General features: G+C 43.4%; 1 protein-coding gene across 4 annotated transcripts in view; it reads left to right on the top strand.

Moving 5' to 3' along the window:
- Positions 1–13,698, top strand: part of LOC142559719 (latrophilin Cirl-like) — a 504,865-nt gene extending 491,167 nt beyond the window's left edge. For all 4 annotated transcript variants that reach the window (XM_075671296.1, XM_075671294.1, XM_075671295.1 and 1 more), the window contains 2 exons: positions 10,291–10,372; positions 12,123–13,698. In XM_075671296.1, coding sequence (XP_075527411.1) covers positions 10,291–10,372; positions 12,123–12,664 — 624 coding nt within the window. In that variant the 3' untranslated portion in view covers positions 12,665–13,698. The remainder of the gene's footprint in view (positions 1–10,290; positions 10,373–12,122) is intronic.
- Positions 13,699–18,667: the final 4,969 nt, after the last annotated feature.

The following is an 18,667-nucleotide window of genomic DNA, read 5'->3' as shown; positions in this document are numbered from 1 at the left end:
CGACCCTCATGGGGCACAGTTGGATAAAGGACTTTGGCATAGAGTTGTGTAATTCGAGGGTGCTGAATGCAGTGTCGCTTCGGGATGTACTGGACGAGTACTCCAGTGTTTTTGATAACGAGCTTGGAACCTTCAAAGGCGTTGCTGCAAAAATCACCATACAAGACAACGCCAAGTCCAAGTTTTTCAAGTCTCAACCTGTGCCATTCGTGATAATCAATCGTGTTAACTAGGAAGTGCTCCGTTTGGAACACGTTGGAGTGCTGCAGCCAGTGAGAACATCGGAGTGGGCTGCCCCCATTATGCCTATTCTTAAGTGCAACGGACAGATCCGAATCTGCGGTGACTTCAAGGTCACTGTGAAGTCTGTGACTATGCCCGAGAACTATCCAATTCCGCATGTAGAGGACCTCTTCGCCAGGCTCAGTGGCGGTAAAAAATTCACCAAGCTTGACCTCAAAGATGCCTACTTACAAGTGGAAGTGGACAAAGCATCCTCGAAGCTGCTAACCATCAACACACCAACTTGGCTGTACTGATACACGTTCCTGCCCTTCGGCGTAACATCAGCACCATTTATATTCCAGAGGGAAATGGACAACTTGATACAAGGGCTACAGCACATGGCTGTGTATTTTGATGAAGTCCTGGTGACTGGGCACAATGATGAGGATCACCTTGAAAACTTGTCTCTAGTATTGCAGCGCTTGAAAGGAGCTGGACTTAAGCCGAAGCTCAACAATTGCGCCTTTATGGATCCATAGGTAGAATACCTGGGCCACATTCTCATGTCGACTGGGTTCCACCCCAATCCTGAGAAGACTGAAGCTGTCCTGAAGGCCCCAAGGCCTTGCGATGTGCACTCACTGCAAAGTTACTTGGGACTGGTAAATTTCTACCCGTGGTTTCTGCCGAACTTATCTACTGTGCTTCATCCACTAAATCAGCTGCTTGGAGCGAAGACACTGGGGATGTGGGGTGCTGATCAAGAAAGCGCGTTTCAGCAAAGCAAGGAATTGCTGGTGTCCACTGCAGTTTTGGCATACTATGACCCGAAGAAGCCCATGGTACTGATTTGGGATGTGCCACCTTATCGAGTGGGAGCTGTGCTGGTGCACCGTGTGGATACGGGTGCTGAGCATCCAATCGCATTCGCATCAAGAAGTCTTGCACCAGCTGAGTGCAACCACAGTCATTTGGACAAAGAAGCTGTTGCTCTGGTGTTTGGAGTGAGGAAGTTTTGATAGCATGCATGGGGCCGAGAGTTTGAGGTGGTCACTGACCACAAGCCTTTGCTTGGCTTGCTCACCGCTGACAAGCCTGTGCCTGAGACATGCTCCCCGCAAGTGCTGCGCTGGTCACTGATGCTGGCCACATAAAACTACAAGCTCAAATACAGACCCAGATCCAGCATCGCGAACACTGACTGTTTGAGTTGGCTGCCCCTTCCTGTTCCTGTGCACATCGTCGAGCAGCCAACAGAAGTATTCATGCTTGAGGGTGCCTATCCTCAGGTCTTGATGCCACCTGTAGTGGCTGAAGCAACCTCCCAGGACTCTGTGCTGGCAAAAGTTCAAGAGGCGCTGTGTGCTGGAAAAGACCTACGGGACCCTGCACGAATACCTCGTGCCCATTGCAGTACGCAAATGAGTGTACAAGAAGACTGCATCCTGCTCAGGTCACGAGTGGTGATTCCTAGTACCTTGCAACCGCAAGTGCTGAATCTACTCCATGAAGGCCATCCTGGTATTGAAAATATGAAAACAGTGGCTTTTAGCCACGTCTGGTGGTATACTTTGGATGAAGACATCACCAATGCGGTGCGTCATTGCTGTGTGTGCCAGGAGAACCAGAGGACGATGCGGCCGGCAGAAATGACGCCATGGCTGTTTCCTGAGAGGCTGTGGTCACAAATTCACATTGACTTTGCCGGCAGTGTCCAAAATCGGTACTTACTATTGTGACTGACGCCTATTCAGAATGAATATAAGTCATTCCTTTGAGTACACCTTCGGCAGATGCTACCATATTCCATGTTTGCAGACCATGTTCGCTACCCATTGGCCCATCTGCACCCTGATTCCGTAATGCGTGCATGACTGCTGAGGTTTCGACTGAATCAAACGCTTTCTAGTAATCAATGAAATCTATATATAAGGGTTGGTTATATTCTTCACATTTCTTTATCACCTAATTGATAGTGTGAATATGCTCTATTGTTGAGTAGCCTTTACGAAATCCTGCTTGGTCCTTTGGTTGACAGAAGTCTAAGGTGTTCCTGATTTTATTTGCGATTACCTTAGTAAATACTTTGTAGGCAACGGACTGTAAGCTGATCGGTGTGTAATTTTTCAAATCTTTGGCATCCCCTTTCTTATGGATTAAGATTATGTTGGCGTTCTTCGAAGATTCCGCCACTGTATCGCCTGGCATCATATGGTTCTGTGGAGTGTGCAGTGCAAACAACAAAAGTGAAGCTGAAGAAGGCAGTACATGGGACCTCTTAGTGCCAGCTTGCCTGCATCCTTCTGAACTACCAATCAACGCCGCATGAGACTATGGGATGCTCACTGGCTGAGCTGATGATGGGAAGCAGGCTGAAGACAGTGTTGACTCTACTGCATCCTGACATGAGGTCGATAGTCCTGACAAGGTAACTAAAGCAGAAAGTGGCGCTCGAGAAGGTAGCTTGCTTAACGCCGCTCGTGCAACCAGGGGACGTTGTCTAATGCACAAAACTTTCGATACAGTCCACCCCGGCTTCTAGCGATAGTGACTGCTACATTGGGCGACCACATCGCTGATGTCACAGTGCCCTATAGTCGATCCTGGAGGCGACATCAAGAGCACCTGCACCCTTATTTCGCCATACATGATGGGCCTCTGGCTGCTGCGGCAAATCCGCAGGGCTGCTCATATGATAGGAGTTCACATGGCCAACACAAACCTGCCGGACAACCGCATCTGAGCACCAACGGTGAGGACGGAGTTGCACAGCACGAAGCTCAACTTAGCGAGGGTTCACCTGTGGACGTGCCGGATGTTCCAGCACTCTCCATTTCTCAGCCGCACACACCGCCCGTGCAAAGAAGCTCAAGGGCTAGGCAATCCGTTCTGCACTATTCGCCGTGAGACCTTCGCCTTCTTTGTGTGGGTATGGAGGAGTGTAGTGCTTCCAGAGGGGAACTGAAGATGGCGACACCGCACCATCTCATTGGCTAGTGGCATGGTTCGCAGAGCGTGCGAATGGGAATAAAGCCAGTTGATCACCAGAGTCTGTGTCGGTTGGTTGTTCGCTCTCGTCTGCCTCTTACACGTGGGGAATTGAACGTCACAGAAAGTCGACTGTATATCTATTTGATTCAGCGCTCGAATTGAATATATGTAGTTGATATATTTGAAACACGAAATATTTATCAAACTGTTACAGATAATCAGCACCGACATGCAAGCACTCGAAAAAGGAAAAACTGAAACAGCAAGGGGTTCATTTTTTTTCGTCCTTTGACTAGTACACATGTCTAGCACACAGCCCAAACTTTAATGGAGCTGTGGGCACAGTAATGGCCTTGGGACAATGTTCCTGCTTAATGCTCATGCGACACCGACGCTCATGTGCCACCAATGCTCATGTGCCACCAATGCTCATGTGCCACCGATCTGATGTTATTATCACATGGTTAGAAGCTTGGCTTATCTGTCACATTCTATCAAAAAGATTTCTGTTATAAATGCTCTTGGCAGTACACTGGTTCTTTCACTTCGCTCGTAATGCTACCATTTTATTAAACATTATGTTCAATGAGTCGAGACAACACAAATCGAGATAACGCCGCTGATAGAATTATTCCCTATCGTAGTGGCTAAAACAAGCCATGTTTTTCTCATTAAATGTAGATTTATGTTTTTAATCCATCACTAAAAGTCACGAAAAATGACCTTTGGTGCCCCACGCGGCAAAAACATGAAGCTGCATAAGAGGTCCACCCTATGACCTTCTACTAGTGTATGCGGTTCCTGGTCTCTTTATTAGTATTGAAATGCAGTATACTTTTTATTATTATAAGTTTTTCCTGATGTACAGTGTGCAGATAAGCCTTCGTTTGTAGTGAGCAGAAAAGTGGCGCTGCTCTCACCCTCATTTTCGTTGAGTTGGCTTGGCTCTTCTATCGACAGAGCAACGATGACGGGGGCCAGCCAACCATGACGTAGGCATGTACTTTGGGGAAAAGCACAGTACAAATATAAGAAATGTGTTTACAACAACGCGAACCTATTGCACCACCTTTTTATTTTCAAAAGTGGTTGAAAAGGGCAAAACATTGGTGGTTAACCACAGTTACACTCACTCCTGTGAAAGCAGAAGGATGGGCAGCTTTCACAATTTGCAAAGCGCGCTGTCAACATCGCTATCACTTCTTAGCATTGCTGGAGGAGGGACTCTTACTTTTTAGAGGCTTTTCAGATCTAAACATTCTTCTTACTAAATATCTACACGCTTTTCGGAGTAACCGTTGCAGATGTAAACACTACCAAAGGTGAGCTTTGCATCACACCATAATAAACTAGGTCCTTAGAAATTGTTTGTCAGTCCCTTTAAAAGGTAGTAACAAAACAGTTTCTCAAATATTATAATCACTGTAATATAGGAGCTCATTTCAGTGCGTAGTGCCCTAAAATTCTCTTGTTGTTGGTGGAAATTTAAGTGTTTTAAGTAAAACCTTGGGAAAATTTAGTGCTGCATTGAAAGAAGTTGTCTCTATATATTTGAAAACTATTTGAAGAGCATATGATTCATTTTCAACTTGGTTTCAAGATCTACTATATTGTCATACCTCTGTAACTGAAAACTTATAGCATCGTCAGAATGTGCTATGAATCTGTTTTTAGATTTACAATATAGTAATGATACTAGCTACTTTTTGGTATGATTAATTCTGTCTTATTTGATATATATATATATATATATATATATATATATATATATATTTTAGTGAAGTGAAGCGAAGTTTATTCTTCTTTTCAAGGAAAAGAGGGGACCAGGACAAAAGGTGGTAAGGCCTGACAAGGCCCCGGTACCCATACAGTTGGCAGCAATAATATGAAGGCAAAAAAATGTACATAGAAGGTGCGACAAATATGTCAAAACAACGCTACAATGCACATAGTGAAACGTAATTAGGGAAAAAGACAAACATGTGCAAGGTAATATGCAAGCACTCAAAGTCATACACGTACAAATACATTGCATACATGACTGGTGAATTAAGACACAAAAAATGCGAGTACAGTACTTGTCCGCAACAAAGATAGATAGAGAGAAACATATGTATAAACAAACGGTAGATTACATTTTTTTGCATTTGAATTTCGCCTTCAATCAAACATCATTTCGTGTTTTTCTTGAACACATTTTCAGATAAAAAGAAATCATCAGTAAAGGGAAGCTTGTTTAGGGCGTTGGGTACTTGAAAATTTAGCTTTTGTCTACTATAATTCGTGGGCACTCGCGGAACTCGTAGTTTTACCTCACGAAGGTTGTAATTTATGGTACTGTCAGTAACAGAGTACAAACGGTTTTGATGAATGTATTGCAACAGTCGTAGATAATACACTTGGTCAGCTTGTAGTATGAGATGCTCAACAAACAAGGGTTGTGAACGTAATTTTTGTGGTGCGCCGTAATAGCCCCCAATAGCACGCAAGGCTCTTTTTTGTAGCAGTAGTAGTTTATGGTAATTTGAAAACGTGGTCATACCTCACACGAGATTACAATACGACATTATACATTGACAACTTTAACCAAACAGGCAAGAGTTTAGAAATCCTAAAAAGCAGACCAACAATTTTGCTTAGTTCAGAAGCAAGTTTTGAGGCTGAGAAATTTTTGAGAAGAAACCTGACTGATTTTTGTATTATCTTAACGAATCTGTACAGAATAACGTTCCACAATGTTGATCGCCTTGAAAAGAATATATTTTGTTTTATTTATACTTAAACTAAGCTTATTTGCATGTAACCAATCACGAAGCTTCAGTAAATAAGTGTAAACCCAGGGTGTCTGCCAACCGTTATCTGCCATCTCCTGTCACAGTATGTGCACTGATATGCCTAATAAGCGTGCTGGTAGGCCTTTTCGGATGTGCCTGTGGCAATTCGAGCCTTTAATGGCAGTAAAAGACATGGATTCGTTTTTGCGGACTGCCCGATTTTACAGACATTTTCGCGGCCCTTAGGGGGTCCGAAAAATCGGACGTTGACTGTACAGCTGACGAAAAAGATGCTTCGAATGGTCCAAGGGGTGAATGCGCGTTAGAACGAGGACGAGAACAGAAAGGACCTATGCAATGATGAATGAATGGGAAAGGAAGCCTGCCGGCCACTTTCTTCAAGGAGCTTGAGCTCAAAAAACAAAGTGTTGGCTGACACTGGAATGCAGGTTTTCCTCATCCCCAAACCGAAATAAACTCATTAAAGCAGTGAAACGTAACACTGAGGTGTTGTGCGCAGGCTGAGAGTATGTCAGGAGAGTTGAGGTTGACACACCAGCTCTTAAGAATTTCATTTGTGACAAAGTTCGGGCCTCACACCAATGCTTGCTATAAATTGATAAAAGTAGCTCATATCACCTTCAATCACCGCGTGCACATATGTAGATGCAATCTATTTTTGCCATTTCTGTGCAGTGGTAGCAAGGAATTAATAGATCATGAACATCAAGCTTACGGCAAATTGAACATTCTGTTAATCTAAATTACTTCCATTTTACTTCTGAGTGATATGTATCATTACAGAGTATCACTTTGGTCATGGCATTACCATGTTTTATGTGACGCTTGATATGGGCCATGTCGGTAGCAACCTTGAAATACATATATATTTTTTCTTTCTTGAAACGCTTGAGGCTAATAAATAACCTGTGCATGTAATTCAAGCGGGGGATTTAATCCTTTTTATGAAGAAACATAGCATGACTGACTTTACCATATTCAAATATTTAGCTGCTCTGTAATTATAATGACTCATCATAAGATGCTCAAAGAGTCATTCTATCACCTTGATTTGCTTTCAGTGGAGTCTCAAGCACCACCTATGTTTCACACATATGTATCAACAGTCGATCATAATTCGTGACTGAACTGGATATTTGAAAACATTCGTTTATGTATGCATTTCGTTTTTATTCGTATTTGAGAATTTTCCACTCGATTTGCAATGAGTTTTACCATTATTTTTCAATGTTATTTTATTTGCTGTGCATTTTACTAACCCCTCGCTACAGATATTTTTAATAAAATAAATGATACTCCTTACTATTCAAACTGGATTAAGTCGTTTCTTAGTGTGCTTACTTGAGAGTGACAGCATCGGGCGACATAGTGTCAGCCTGTGTTGACGTCAATGTTCTGTGTCACTCAGGGAATTTTGCAAAGGCACTCAGGGAAAACCTGGAAAACACAGGGAATTTGGAAATGTCAACTTGGTAGACACACTGAAACCATACTTTGGAGGGCGGGTAATGAGCGGGAAGAAAAAAATTTGTGTCATCAGCATACATTACCAGTTCTGGAGAATTATATGTATATCGGCTAGGTAAATGATGTATGTAATGAATAATAAGGGCCCTAGCATTGATCCCTGCAGGACACCGTGTATTATTGTCTATGTATTGGAGGAGATGTTATTTGTTTGTACATATTGGGACCTATTACTCAGATAACTTCTCAACAGGTCAAGCGCAATACCACGAACCCCGTAGTCGCAAAGCTTCTTAAGGGAGAGTATCAGGATGTATGCAATCAAGGGCCTTGCGAAAATCTAAAAGTAGGCCAAGCATATATTTTCTACATTCAATATTATATATGCCAGACAAAAAGTGGGAGTATGAACAGCACAACTACTGATAATGTGAGACACTGTCACAGCTGTGGCTTGGCAACTGAGAGAATAGTGACAGTGACATTTTGCAGCTTACCGCTAGTTGACCACCGTTTCTGGTTGCCATAGTTGTGGCCCGCTGACAACATCACTAAGGGGTGTTTCCTTCAGGCTTGACAGTTGCATTTCTCGTGCAACAGCTTTGCTGTTGAAAGCCATTGTGTCGAAGGCAATTAACTAGTACCTTTACTGTATTGTTAATCTAAATATAAGTATGCATTATACACAGATACTGCTATATCTTTTATTACAATGTAGTGTCTATTTCGACCAGTTTAGAAGTTAATTAATTATCATCATCATCAGCCTGGTTATGCCCACTGCACGGCAAAGGCCTCTCCCATAGTTCTCCAACTACCCCAGTCCTGCCCATGCCCATTTCTTTTTCTTTATTTCAACTACGATGTCATTTACTCACATTTGTTCCCTCACTCAATCTGCTCTTTTCTTATCCCTTAATGTTACACCCATCATTCTTCTTTCCATAGCTCGTTGTGTCATCCTCAGTTTAAGTAGAACCCTTTTCGTAAGCCTCCAGGTTTCTGCCGCGTACGTGAGTACTGGTAAGACACAGCTGTTATACACTTTTCTCTTGAGGCATAATGGCAACCTGCTATTCATGATCTGAGAATGCCTGCTAAACGCACCCCAGCCCATTCTTATTCTTCTGATTATTTCAGTCTCATGATTCGGATCTACGGTCACTACCTGCAGCCCTATGTAGATGTATTCCCTTACCACTTCCAGTGCCTCGCTACCTATCGTAAACTGCTGTTCTCTTGACTGTTAAACATTAGTTTTCTGCAGATAAATTTTTAGACCCACCCTTCTGCTTTGCCTCTCCAAGTCAGTGAGCATGCATTGCTATTGGTCTCCTGAGTTACTAAGCATCAGCAAATCGCAAGTTACTAAGGTATTCTCCATTACCTTTTATCCCCAATTCTTCCCTATCCAGGTCTCTAAATACTTCCTGTAAACAAGCTGTGAATAGCATTGGAGAGATCGTATCACCCTGCCTTAATGGGGAGCGGTAGAGCATCAGTCAAAACCTGGAGAGACGAGGTACGCGTCGTACGAAAAGTGCCGGTGATTGTGAGAAGAGTATGTTGTATAGAGGTAATATTGAGTTTAAACTGTGACGTAGGAAAAGTTGGCCACCAGACAGGAGAAGCATATGTTATGGAAGGAAGCAGAACCTGATGATAGGGGAGACAAAGAGCAGAGGGAGGCAACGAGTAGTGCATTCTAAGGAACAGGAGAACACAGGAAGAAAGAAGGTCTGCTTTGGTACGAAGATATGTTACATGCGCATTAAAGGTAAGATGTGTGTCAAGGATGACACCAAGAATTTTAATACTAGACTGAGATTTGAGGGCGATACCGTTAAGGCGAATGGGAAGACGGGTGCGTGAAGAGGAAGAGGAGTAACTGTTGGTGAAGTAAAGGAAATATGAGTTGTCAGTACTGATAGTGAGTTTAGTGCTCTTTGCCCAGGTTGAAATGAGATTGAGAGTGAGAGATGCTTTAGGTTCTAAGGCGCGACGATTGGCTGCAGAGAGCGCGATAACAGTGTCATCGGCGTAGGCCTGCGCAAACACGTCCGGGGGAAAGGGGAGGTCAAATAATCCGTAAATAACAATATTCCACAGCAGTGGAGTGAGGAGTGAGCCTTAAGGGCTGCCCAATGTAGGTGTGGCAGACACCTCACCAGCCTGTGATAGGAAAGTGACCACGTGATTCTCTAAGAAGGATTTTAGGAGATAGTACAGGTTAGAAGGACAATTATGGGAGCGTAAAAAGTGAGAGGTGCACCGGTGTCATAGAGGTAGAGTATCCGCCTCGCATGCAAGAGGACCGTGGTTTGAATCCCGGTGCTGCACAATTTTCCACCGGATAAAAAAAAATCCGCGTGTTGGTAAAATTGCATAAACAGGCCTGGAGTGTGGCCTGATCCCAGTGACCAGAACAGGTAACGCACTCCCTCACCAGAGCAGGATTGGCCACCCTGGTGCAGTACTTGGCCACAACCTCCTATATGCATACAAGTTAATTAGCATATATTTAATTGTGTGTCTTATTACATAATAATGTCTAGCAGTGCAGCTGAAGTTATCCAAAAAGAATCACTTAAATGTCTTGCCTGCCCTATGTATTTAGGTGTTTTTGTACACTTTAGCAAAAGTACATTGTACTATGTCTTTGTTGTAAACAAAGGCTTAGTGGCACCAGTGTTAATTGTCTTGTTGGCTATGAGTGTTAGAATGCAGGCCACCATAGAATCAGTTTCAGCTTTCTGCAACTTTGTGTTATGCAACCATGTTCACCACAATTCCTCCTTTTTTTCCTTTGCAGCTTGGAAGTCAGTTTTGGTGTCCACCCAAGAATCTGGACTCCATTGTTACGCAATCATCCTCAGTCAGGTCGACCACACTAGGTATGCCACACTGCACGGAACCTATTTAGAAAGTTTGATTGGATATGCAAATAAGGAATGAGTGAAAGAAGACACCAATGTAGTATTGTTTACTATAGCATGCAAGGAAAGGTCTTGATTCATACTGGAGTGCTGTAATAAGGCAAACGTCACATTTATTAGTTATGCACTTGAATCTGACCTCATTGTGGTACTGTGGTGCTTGACCTTTAATTTGGGTTTACTTTTTAGCAGCTGACAGTGTCCTTTGCTCGTGTATTTTCAAGAGGAAGCATTACCTCAGGAGTTCCCATTTAAATATGTGAAATCGTTTTACTCAGCATTAACTGCACCAGATACAATGAGGTTAGCTACTACTCGTCGGCAAAAATATTGATCCATGAAGCGAGAAACTTTACAAATTGGTGTAAAAAGAGATGAATTTTGAAAATATCAGCTTTAAAAAGTCAGTTTTATAGCGATTTTTGGCTTCCTTAGACCCGTACGTATTTCCCCCATGCTAATTAACATTTAGCCTGGTTAATCATTCTTTCGAAACTCTATTTTCATTTGTTATTACAAGAGAAAATAAACGTCAAAGTTCTACTTGTTTACTCTATTTTCTGCCGAAACTCCAGCACTGGTACTCTGAGCTTAATGTCGCAAACTTCAATGTATATGTTCATGTTTGGGCTGTTGTGGCACAGTTCTTGAAAAGTTCAGTCATTTATAATAAATTGTATAGTCTGTGTTAACTTTTAATAAAATTGACTGTGCACAAGTGGACACCCTCAAACTTCAAAACCTTATGGCAAGATGGCACAGGAACTTGCATTGCCACCTACTCTTTATTTCTGCATTTGTATTTTCTTTCCCTGGCTTACCAAGCCTCCTCTCACGGTATGAGTGGCTTTCTTGCTACTTTAATTTCATGTAGAGATTATGGGAAATAGTCATTTCATTAGGCTTAAATGAGCAATTTGCCCATGTCATGCACGCAAGCACCTGAGTGCCCAGAAGGTTATATACTGTCAGTGTTAGCCACAGTGCTATGTCTGTCTGTCTTATCTCATTCTACATACCATCTAAATACCATGTGCCATCTATGGCCCAACAGCAAACTCTCATGATGCAGGGTTCTCCCCTAGCCCCGCTTCTTCCAGAAGAAATGCGTCACTACCCACTATAGTGCTGTGCTCTTGACACCTTCCTATTCTATCCATAAAATTTTCTATTAATTTACCAGAAGTGCCAATTATGGCAAACCGAAACATAGATTTACTTCAATTGTGTCTTACAGTCTTCAAATGGCTTTGTAGTTTTGCAAATTCATTATTTTCGACCACATATTGCCTTGTAAGCCCAACTATTTGCAATGATTATGCACGCGCATGCCTTGCCATGTTTAGAAACATATGAGTGCTTGGAAATTGATAACGATAAAGCCTAATCACAAGAACATTTGGAGCCGCAAGTACAAATTCAATCGCCAGTGCCAGAGTTCTCTCTAGCAATTTTTGTAGAAAATTCTGCAATTCTGCCCATCCTAACAGAAGGGAGGTTGACACCACCTATTTTTCTGATTCTGGCCACGGTTTCCGAGATTGCATCAGCATGCCTTGGAGGCCATGATGCAGCATGCATGTCACTTAGAAATTTTGTATTCAGACAGTGTTTTGCAGTCATGCTTGTGAAACTGTACACCTTGCATGTTTTCTTTTCTACTTCACCCTGCATCTGATTAATGAAGAAATGTCTTGACTCTTCTCAGATCGTCCATCCACAAGAATGCCTGCCTGCCAGGCCCTCGACACGCACACAACTCCTCGGGCACGCGATGCCATTTTGGTGCTTTCACGGCACAACGGCGGCGGTGAGGTGGGCTCCATGGCGGACGACTGCGACGGCAACGAGCCACATCCGCCGCCGTATGGCCAGTACCGCGGCCCAGACGTGTACCTGGACCACATTTACGAGACCATCGACCAGGACGAGCCTCCTGCACCGAGCTTCAATGTGCTCAATCGGGGTCTCGACGAAGAGTGCCACTCGCGAAGCCGCTCGGATGCCAGTAGCCACCAGTCAGGCTCGAGCCTGGGCTGCGACCGAAGGCCTCTTATCCGGCACGCATTCCACCACCACCAGCAAACAGACCCTGCCATGGACCTCGCCTCTGCCGATCCGGCGCTTGTAATGGCGGTCTTTGAAGGCGACCGTGTTAAGTGCAGGCTGCAACCGGTTGACGGCAGGCCAACCATACCCATGGCCAAGCACCCCTGTCAACCATCAGCACACCTCAGCACGGATTGCTGACGTCTCGTGTAACGCATGTGCATTCAGCAATATTGGAGAGCTCATCAGCATTGCCTGCAGTGGATGGCCGAGAATCGTTCTGCTGAGGCTTGCGACTGGCAGTGCAGGACACCTTTTCGTCCCAGTGACAGCGCGTGTGTTTTTGTGTGTGCATGTGTGTGTGTTTGTGTGTGAGTGTGTGTACACGTGATAGCCTGTACATAGCTGACACTTCTTCTTTTTTTTTTTTTGAGAACACAATTTACTGCACAAGCCGGCTGTACTTTTTGTGTTGTGCCAGGTGTGAGATGCACCAGACTGGCCAGTGTTTTTCCGCAAGAGGCAAATGTGGCATTTGTTTCACCGAAAGTGTTCTGTGGTTACAAAGCAACACTTTTGCTTTGTGGATGCTCAACAGCCACAAATGCAGCCCTTCCAGTTTGCGCCAACGCAACTTTAATGTGACGCTTCCATCAGTGACAGTTCCTAGGTTCTTTTCTCTCTTTGAATTTTTTTAATATATATTCAACCGTGCAAGACATTCAGGAAAAAGGGGACCCACTCCTTTCATGTCTTGCTCACAATGTGCCAGGCTAATGGAATAGCCACCAATTTCATTTTTTTTATGGTTTCCTTTTGTGTGTGTGTGCAGTGTTTCATCAATCACCACCGTCCTCAAAGCAAAGTTTGGGCTGTCAGAACAGGAAGGTTGTGTCCAGAACCACTGTTCAGTGCTTTTGTTATTTACGCCTCAATGTTACCCATCGTTAGGTGTTGTTTGGAAAACGCCCTAGTCGTCTCAATTGCAGCATTAAAAAGTGAAAAGCACTGTGATGGTTCTGCATTCAGATGGTTGTATTAAATGTGTTTATCAGCCTTTCCCCACGCACTGCTGTGGATGTTAAGGTTATGTGCGTGTTTATGTCACAACTGTGACAGCAGACTTATGCATGAATGTGTTCTTTATATTTTTGTTGGAACAGTGATTTCATGAAGTGCATTTGTTTAAAAAAGGCCATAATTTATTGTGTTACTAATTAAAAATTCATGACAGATATGGTTCTGTGCTGCCTTTTTTTTTTTGTCGAGAACCATGCAAAACAGTATATTTTTGCCAGCACACCCCATAGACCCTTGTGAATTATTCGTCACATGTGCATCAACACATTCATATTTGCCCGACTAACAGCAACACTAGCCAGCACTCTTAGCATCAGTCATCTTTGAAACAAGGATTGTGCATGCACATAATTGCACTGGCTAATTTTATAAAGGAAGTCATGTTTACAACTTTAATTGAGTAAAGTGCACAAACTGTGCACAATGCGCATTGACTGAAATATTGCCCATGATTTTATTAGTTTGGGAAGCTATGTTTCATGAAAGTTAGACACAGAATATGAAAAAGTGTCTGTTATAGCAAAAATTTTATTTAGAACATGCCAGGTAGTCAACTTGCAGCTGAAGTTTGTGTGGCGACACTATTGCAGCCTTAGATATGTATTATTTTTGGAGAATCGAGTGCTAAGCATTTGGCGCATGGACATCAAGGTTTACAGATTACCACAACTTCATCTCATTTTTTCTTCACTTTTTTTTTATTCGGACATTTCAGAAGATGCACACAAAGAGGCAAAAGGTGATTACCTGTCTCCTCGCTAGGACTATACTCCCTAGTATAATGTGATATGTTTTTCTCCCACTTAAGAGGAAGCTTTAGCTTGGGCCCAGCTCCGATGTGGCCTATTCAAATACATGTAAAATGCAAAAATGTTTTTCTGGGATAACCCCTGGAGTGATTTTAATGAAATTTGTTGCATTTGAGAGAGAAAGTTAAATTCTAGTGACTGTTGGAAGTGGAATTTCGATTTAGGGCCTGAATTCTATGAAAAGGATTTTCAAAAATTCGAAAGTTTAAAAAAAAATAGAGGCATAAGGTTTACAAATTCATAGCTCTGCATCAAGAACAGATATCGCGGTTCTGTAAACAGCATCCATTAGACCATTGAAAGCGGACAAATTTGATATGTCAATTTATGTGTTACGTGAATTTATTTATTTATTTATTTCACATACTGTCAATCCCTCATGGGATTATAACAGGAAGTGCAAAAAAAAAAAATTATGGGGTTTTACGTGCCAAAATCACTTCCTGATTATGAGGCACGCCGTAGTGGGGGACTCAGGAAATTTCGACCACCTGGGGTTCTTTAACGTGCACCTAAATCTAAGCACACAGGTGTTTTCACATTTCGCCCCCATCGAAATGTGGCCGCCATGGCCGGGATTCGATCCCGCGACCTCATGCTCAGCAGCCCAACACCATAACCACTGAGCAACCACGGTGGGTAACAGGAAGGGCAAGTACATATGGTAGTATCTGCGAACAAAGAATATAAATATATTATATAATCATAAGTGTGTTATTGCAAAGGTTTTGGTTTGGCTAAACAAAAGAATTAAGTACTCGATCACAAATGCTATATTTGGGTACAATATACTGTAACGAAGAATAATCTGAGAAAAGAAGAAACCAAACAAGAAAAAGAAATAAAACACCTGAAAACACATGCAATATAAAATACCTAATGAGCATGACAAACAGGATGCAGTCATGCATATAATGCATCATACAAAAAGAACACTCATAGATTAAAGTGTTAGGCTATGAAGATCGGTAGCAAACCTGAGTATGTAAATCAGAGCTGTAAGGCAAGGAGATGGTTTTCCACTGAATTAGCAAATATATCTAATGAGGAGCTGTTACTAATGGATTCACTCAGTTTATTCCACTCTCTTATGGCTAAAGGAAAGAATGAATTCTTAAAGCAATTGGTATGAAAGGAATGCTCATTGAGTGTTTGCATGTTTTTATGCTGCGTTGGCCGTGTTTCATTTCTAGAGATGTATCTAGAGGTATCAATATTAAGCTTGTTGTGTAAGAGCTGGTATATAAGTTTAGAACGGGCTAGTATAGCTCGGCTTTTTACTGTTAGGATTGCGGCTTTCTTAAGTAGTTCGGTGGGCGAGTCTGTTAATTTATGTTTATTGTATTCATACTGTAGAGCTTTCCTTTGTACACCTTTTAGTTTTTTAATGAGTTGTTTAGTGTATGGGAACCAGATAACATTTGCGTACTCAAGGACTGACCTGACGAAAGTTTTGTAAGCCAGAAGTTTTGTATCGGGTGGTGCTAGTCGGAGGTGTCTTCCAAGAAAGAAAAGGCGTTTCATTGCAGTCGCTGTAACATTATTTATGTGGGAGTTCCATCTGAAGTCATGTGTTAACATTAATCTGTTACGATGTGTACAACGTTTTTGCAAAAGCTATACTTTCATATTACTAGATTTCTTTAGGTTCATGTTTAACATATCAAATTTGTCCGTTTTAGATGTGCTATTAGATACAATTCACAGAATTGCGATATCGTTCTTTCTTGCTGAGTTACGGAGTTATAAACTTGATAGTTTCGTTGTCCGAAAATTTGCGATTTTTGACAATATTTAATAAAGAATTGACGACCTAAAACGAAAATTCGAAACCATAACAGTTACTAGATGTTTCTTTTAAATGCAACAAACCCCGTCAGATTTTGGTGCAGTGGTTGCCGAGAAAACCGAATTCTCCTTTTACATGTATTTAGATAGGAGCACCCGAGCTAAAGCTTCCTCGTAAGGGCTAAATATATAGTTCGACGTAGCGTGAGCGTGCGCACACGCTACGTCACGGTGGCGAGAGCAACAGCGTATAGTTCGACGCACTGGCGCTGCCATATGCACCCGGACGCGGCCAAGGAGCCCGACGTACGTGGCTGACGTCGAGATTTCTTTTTCTTCATCCGCGCCTTGGTGGCGCCGACTAACAATGCATTGCGCGAAGAAAGAACGGCGCTCACGCCGCTTCGCTGACGATCGCAGACAGCCCATATGGACAGCCGTTCAAAGCGGCGCGCAAGTTGTGGGTCGTTCTGCGCATGTTCTGAGGATATCCGAGGAGAACAACCGGCGCCGCGCGCGTCGGGGCTAGTTTCGGACACGGTTTCGGTATCGGCAACAAAACGTCGCCATGACACTGGAAGCCAAAGGAAAAGACTTTTGCATATATGGCTCTATCTTCTCAACCTACATAGCACAAAGTAACGTGATGCAATGATGTGCAGAAATAAAATGTGCTTTTGGCTATTTTCTTTTTTCGGCATCCTATATCTTTATTTAGTCGCCTACGGGCGGCGCTGTCGCTCTTATCGCTTCGGTTGCTATTCTGTTCGTCTGCTCCTGCCGCTTTCCGTGCACGTACACGTTTTTTCGATATGCTCTGCAGTGAAACATTTTCTTTCTGTGCCCCCGGAACGTTCCGGCAATGTCGGAAACTCTGAGGAAAGGGCACAAGGCGTGCTGCGCCGCTGTGTGGTGTGGCGACTCGGGGACGAACAGCAGGGCGAAATTTTCCCGTTTCCCAGCGGGCTAGAGGTAAGCACACTTTTTCTGCAGTCGTTATGAAGAAACAAGCGCTATCCTTATTAAAACAGCTGTAGGACGAAACGAGGTTTTCAAGTGATTACCATTTTTGTTTCGGCCCGGCGCGTATTTCTGTGGTGTTGTAAGGAACTGAAGCTACTTGTTGACAGTTCCACATGGGCCGATTGATGCTAGCTGACGCGCAGACGGAAATTTTGCTTCGCCGTATGTTAGCGGTTGCTCTTCATTTTTTTTCACGAGTAGAAAAGTTGCAATTTATATTTGCCGAAGGTATATGAATGCCTTTTACACGAACTAATAACGTTCGAGAGCATCGTCGCCCCCAAGGCTCCGTGGTCGCAGTGCATGCGTGAGCTGAGAGAAAGTGAGGAAGGGAAACATTTTTGTGCTCATGTCTAGAGGACGGCAGAAGACTAGATGGTGCTGCTGCTGATGATGATAAGCTGATGATGATGATGTGTTCGAGGGGCCACGACGTGCCACGACTTCCTCTATAGGCGCCGTGCACGCCGACGGACGCGCCACTGGTGGCGGCCTTGCGCAGAACACGCGGGAGAGGAGCCTGGCGCGCACCGTAGTTACCGTAGTTTGTTCTGTCGTTTATCGTGCTTCTCTGTCTTATTCACGTTTTCAGAGCAAGATAGGCAACACCATTCGCACGTGTGGGGTGGCCAAAGCTTCAGGGAATGTCGAAGAAGAATTGTTGCAGGGTGGGGGGCTCAAATACCGCTGAAGGCGTGCCGGTGATACGGTTCTAATCATTCCCGGCAAAGCCTCATCAGCGGGAGCAACAGTAGCAAAAATGGATCGTCGCTTCGAGGGGAAATTTCCTGTTCTCATCCTTTCCTTTGTCTCGTCGGTGTTTTTTCCCACTCGATCATAGTTAGACGCGTGAGCAACGAAGTTCGTCTGCAGTGCAGCATGAGGTTTAAAGGCATTTCGCTGAAGTTCGGAATGCTGTTTGCCGCTTATATTGCTTTCCGCTTCTTTGCCGCGTTGCGCTAGCTAGGCAGCACGACTGCACGAGTGCATTGCGTTCTATGTTAAAGCTACCGAAGTTTGCAAGAACTGAAATTGTTGGTTTCATGTGGCGCGGTAAATCCTCGCACCAGCTGTCGCGCACTTCATGTTTTTACATCTATTTTATGCGTGGCTCCATGCATAACTCTTGTCGATTCTTTTGAGCTGCGAAGTTTCATGATACCAAGGAAGTGCTTCTTTAACAGCTTTATTCTTTTCGCCCGAGGGCATCTTAGATATTGTTTGCGTTTTTGGAAATGTGTTTAGAAAATAGGTACTTCAAGGGACCCTGAAACGCTTTTGCCGATTTTCTACAAACGTACTGAGTCGTTAGAGTAGGTCCTTCTGAACATTAATTGACACATCTAAGTGCTCTGCGTAAAGCGTCTAATTTGTTATAAGGTTTTGAAAATGCACATCGCTGCCGATCGCAGCGCACTGCTCGGCGGAATTTTAAGCCGCCCCTACCCATATGACCAAAATCACCCATATGACGTCAGTGGGGCGAGCTATCCGATTGGCTGAC

This window comes from Dermacentor variabilis, chromosome 10 (genome assembly GCF_050947875.1).
Source record: "Dermacentor variabilis isolate Ectoservices chromosome 10, ASM5094787v1, whole genome shotgun sequence".
Taxonomy (NCBI): Eukaryota; Metazoa; Arthropoda; class Arachnida; order Ixodida; family Ixodidae; genus Dermacentor; species Dermacentor variabilis.
Note: the sequence above shows the minus strand (reverse complement) of the source record. Positions and strands in the feature narration are given on the sequence as shown.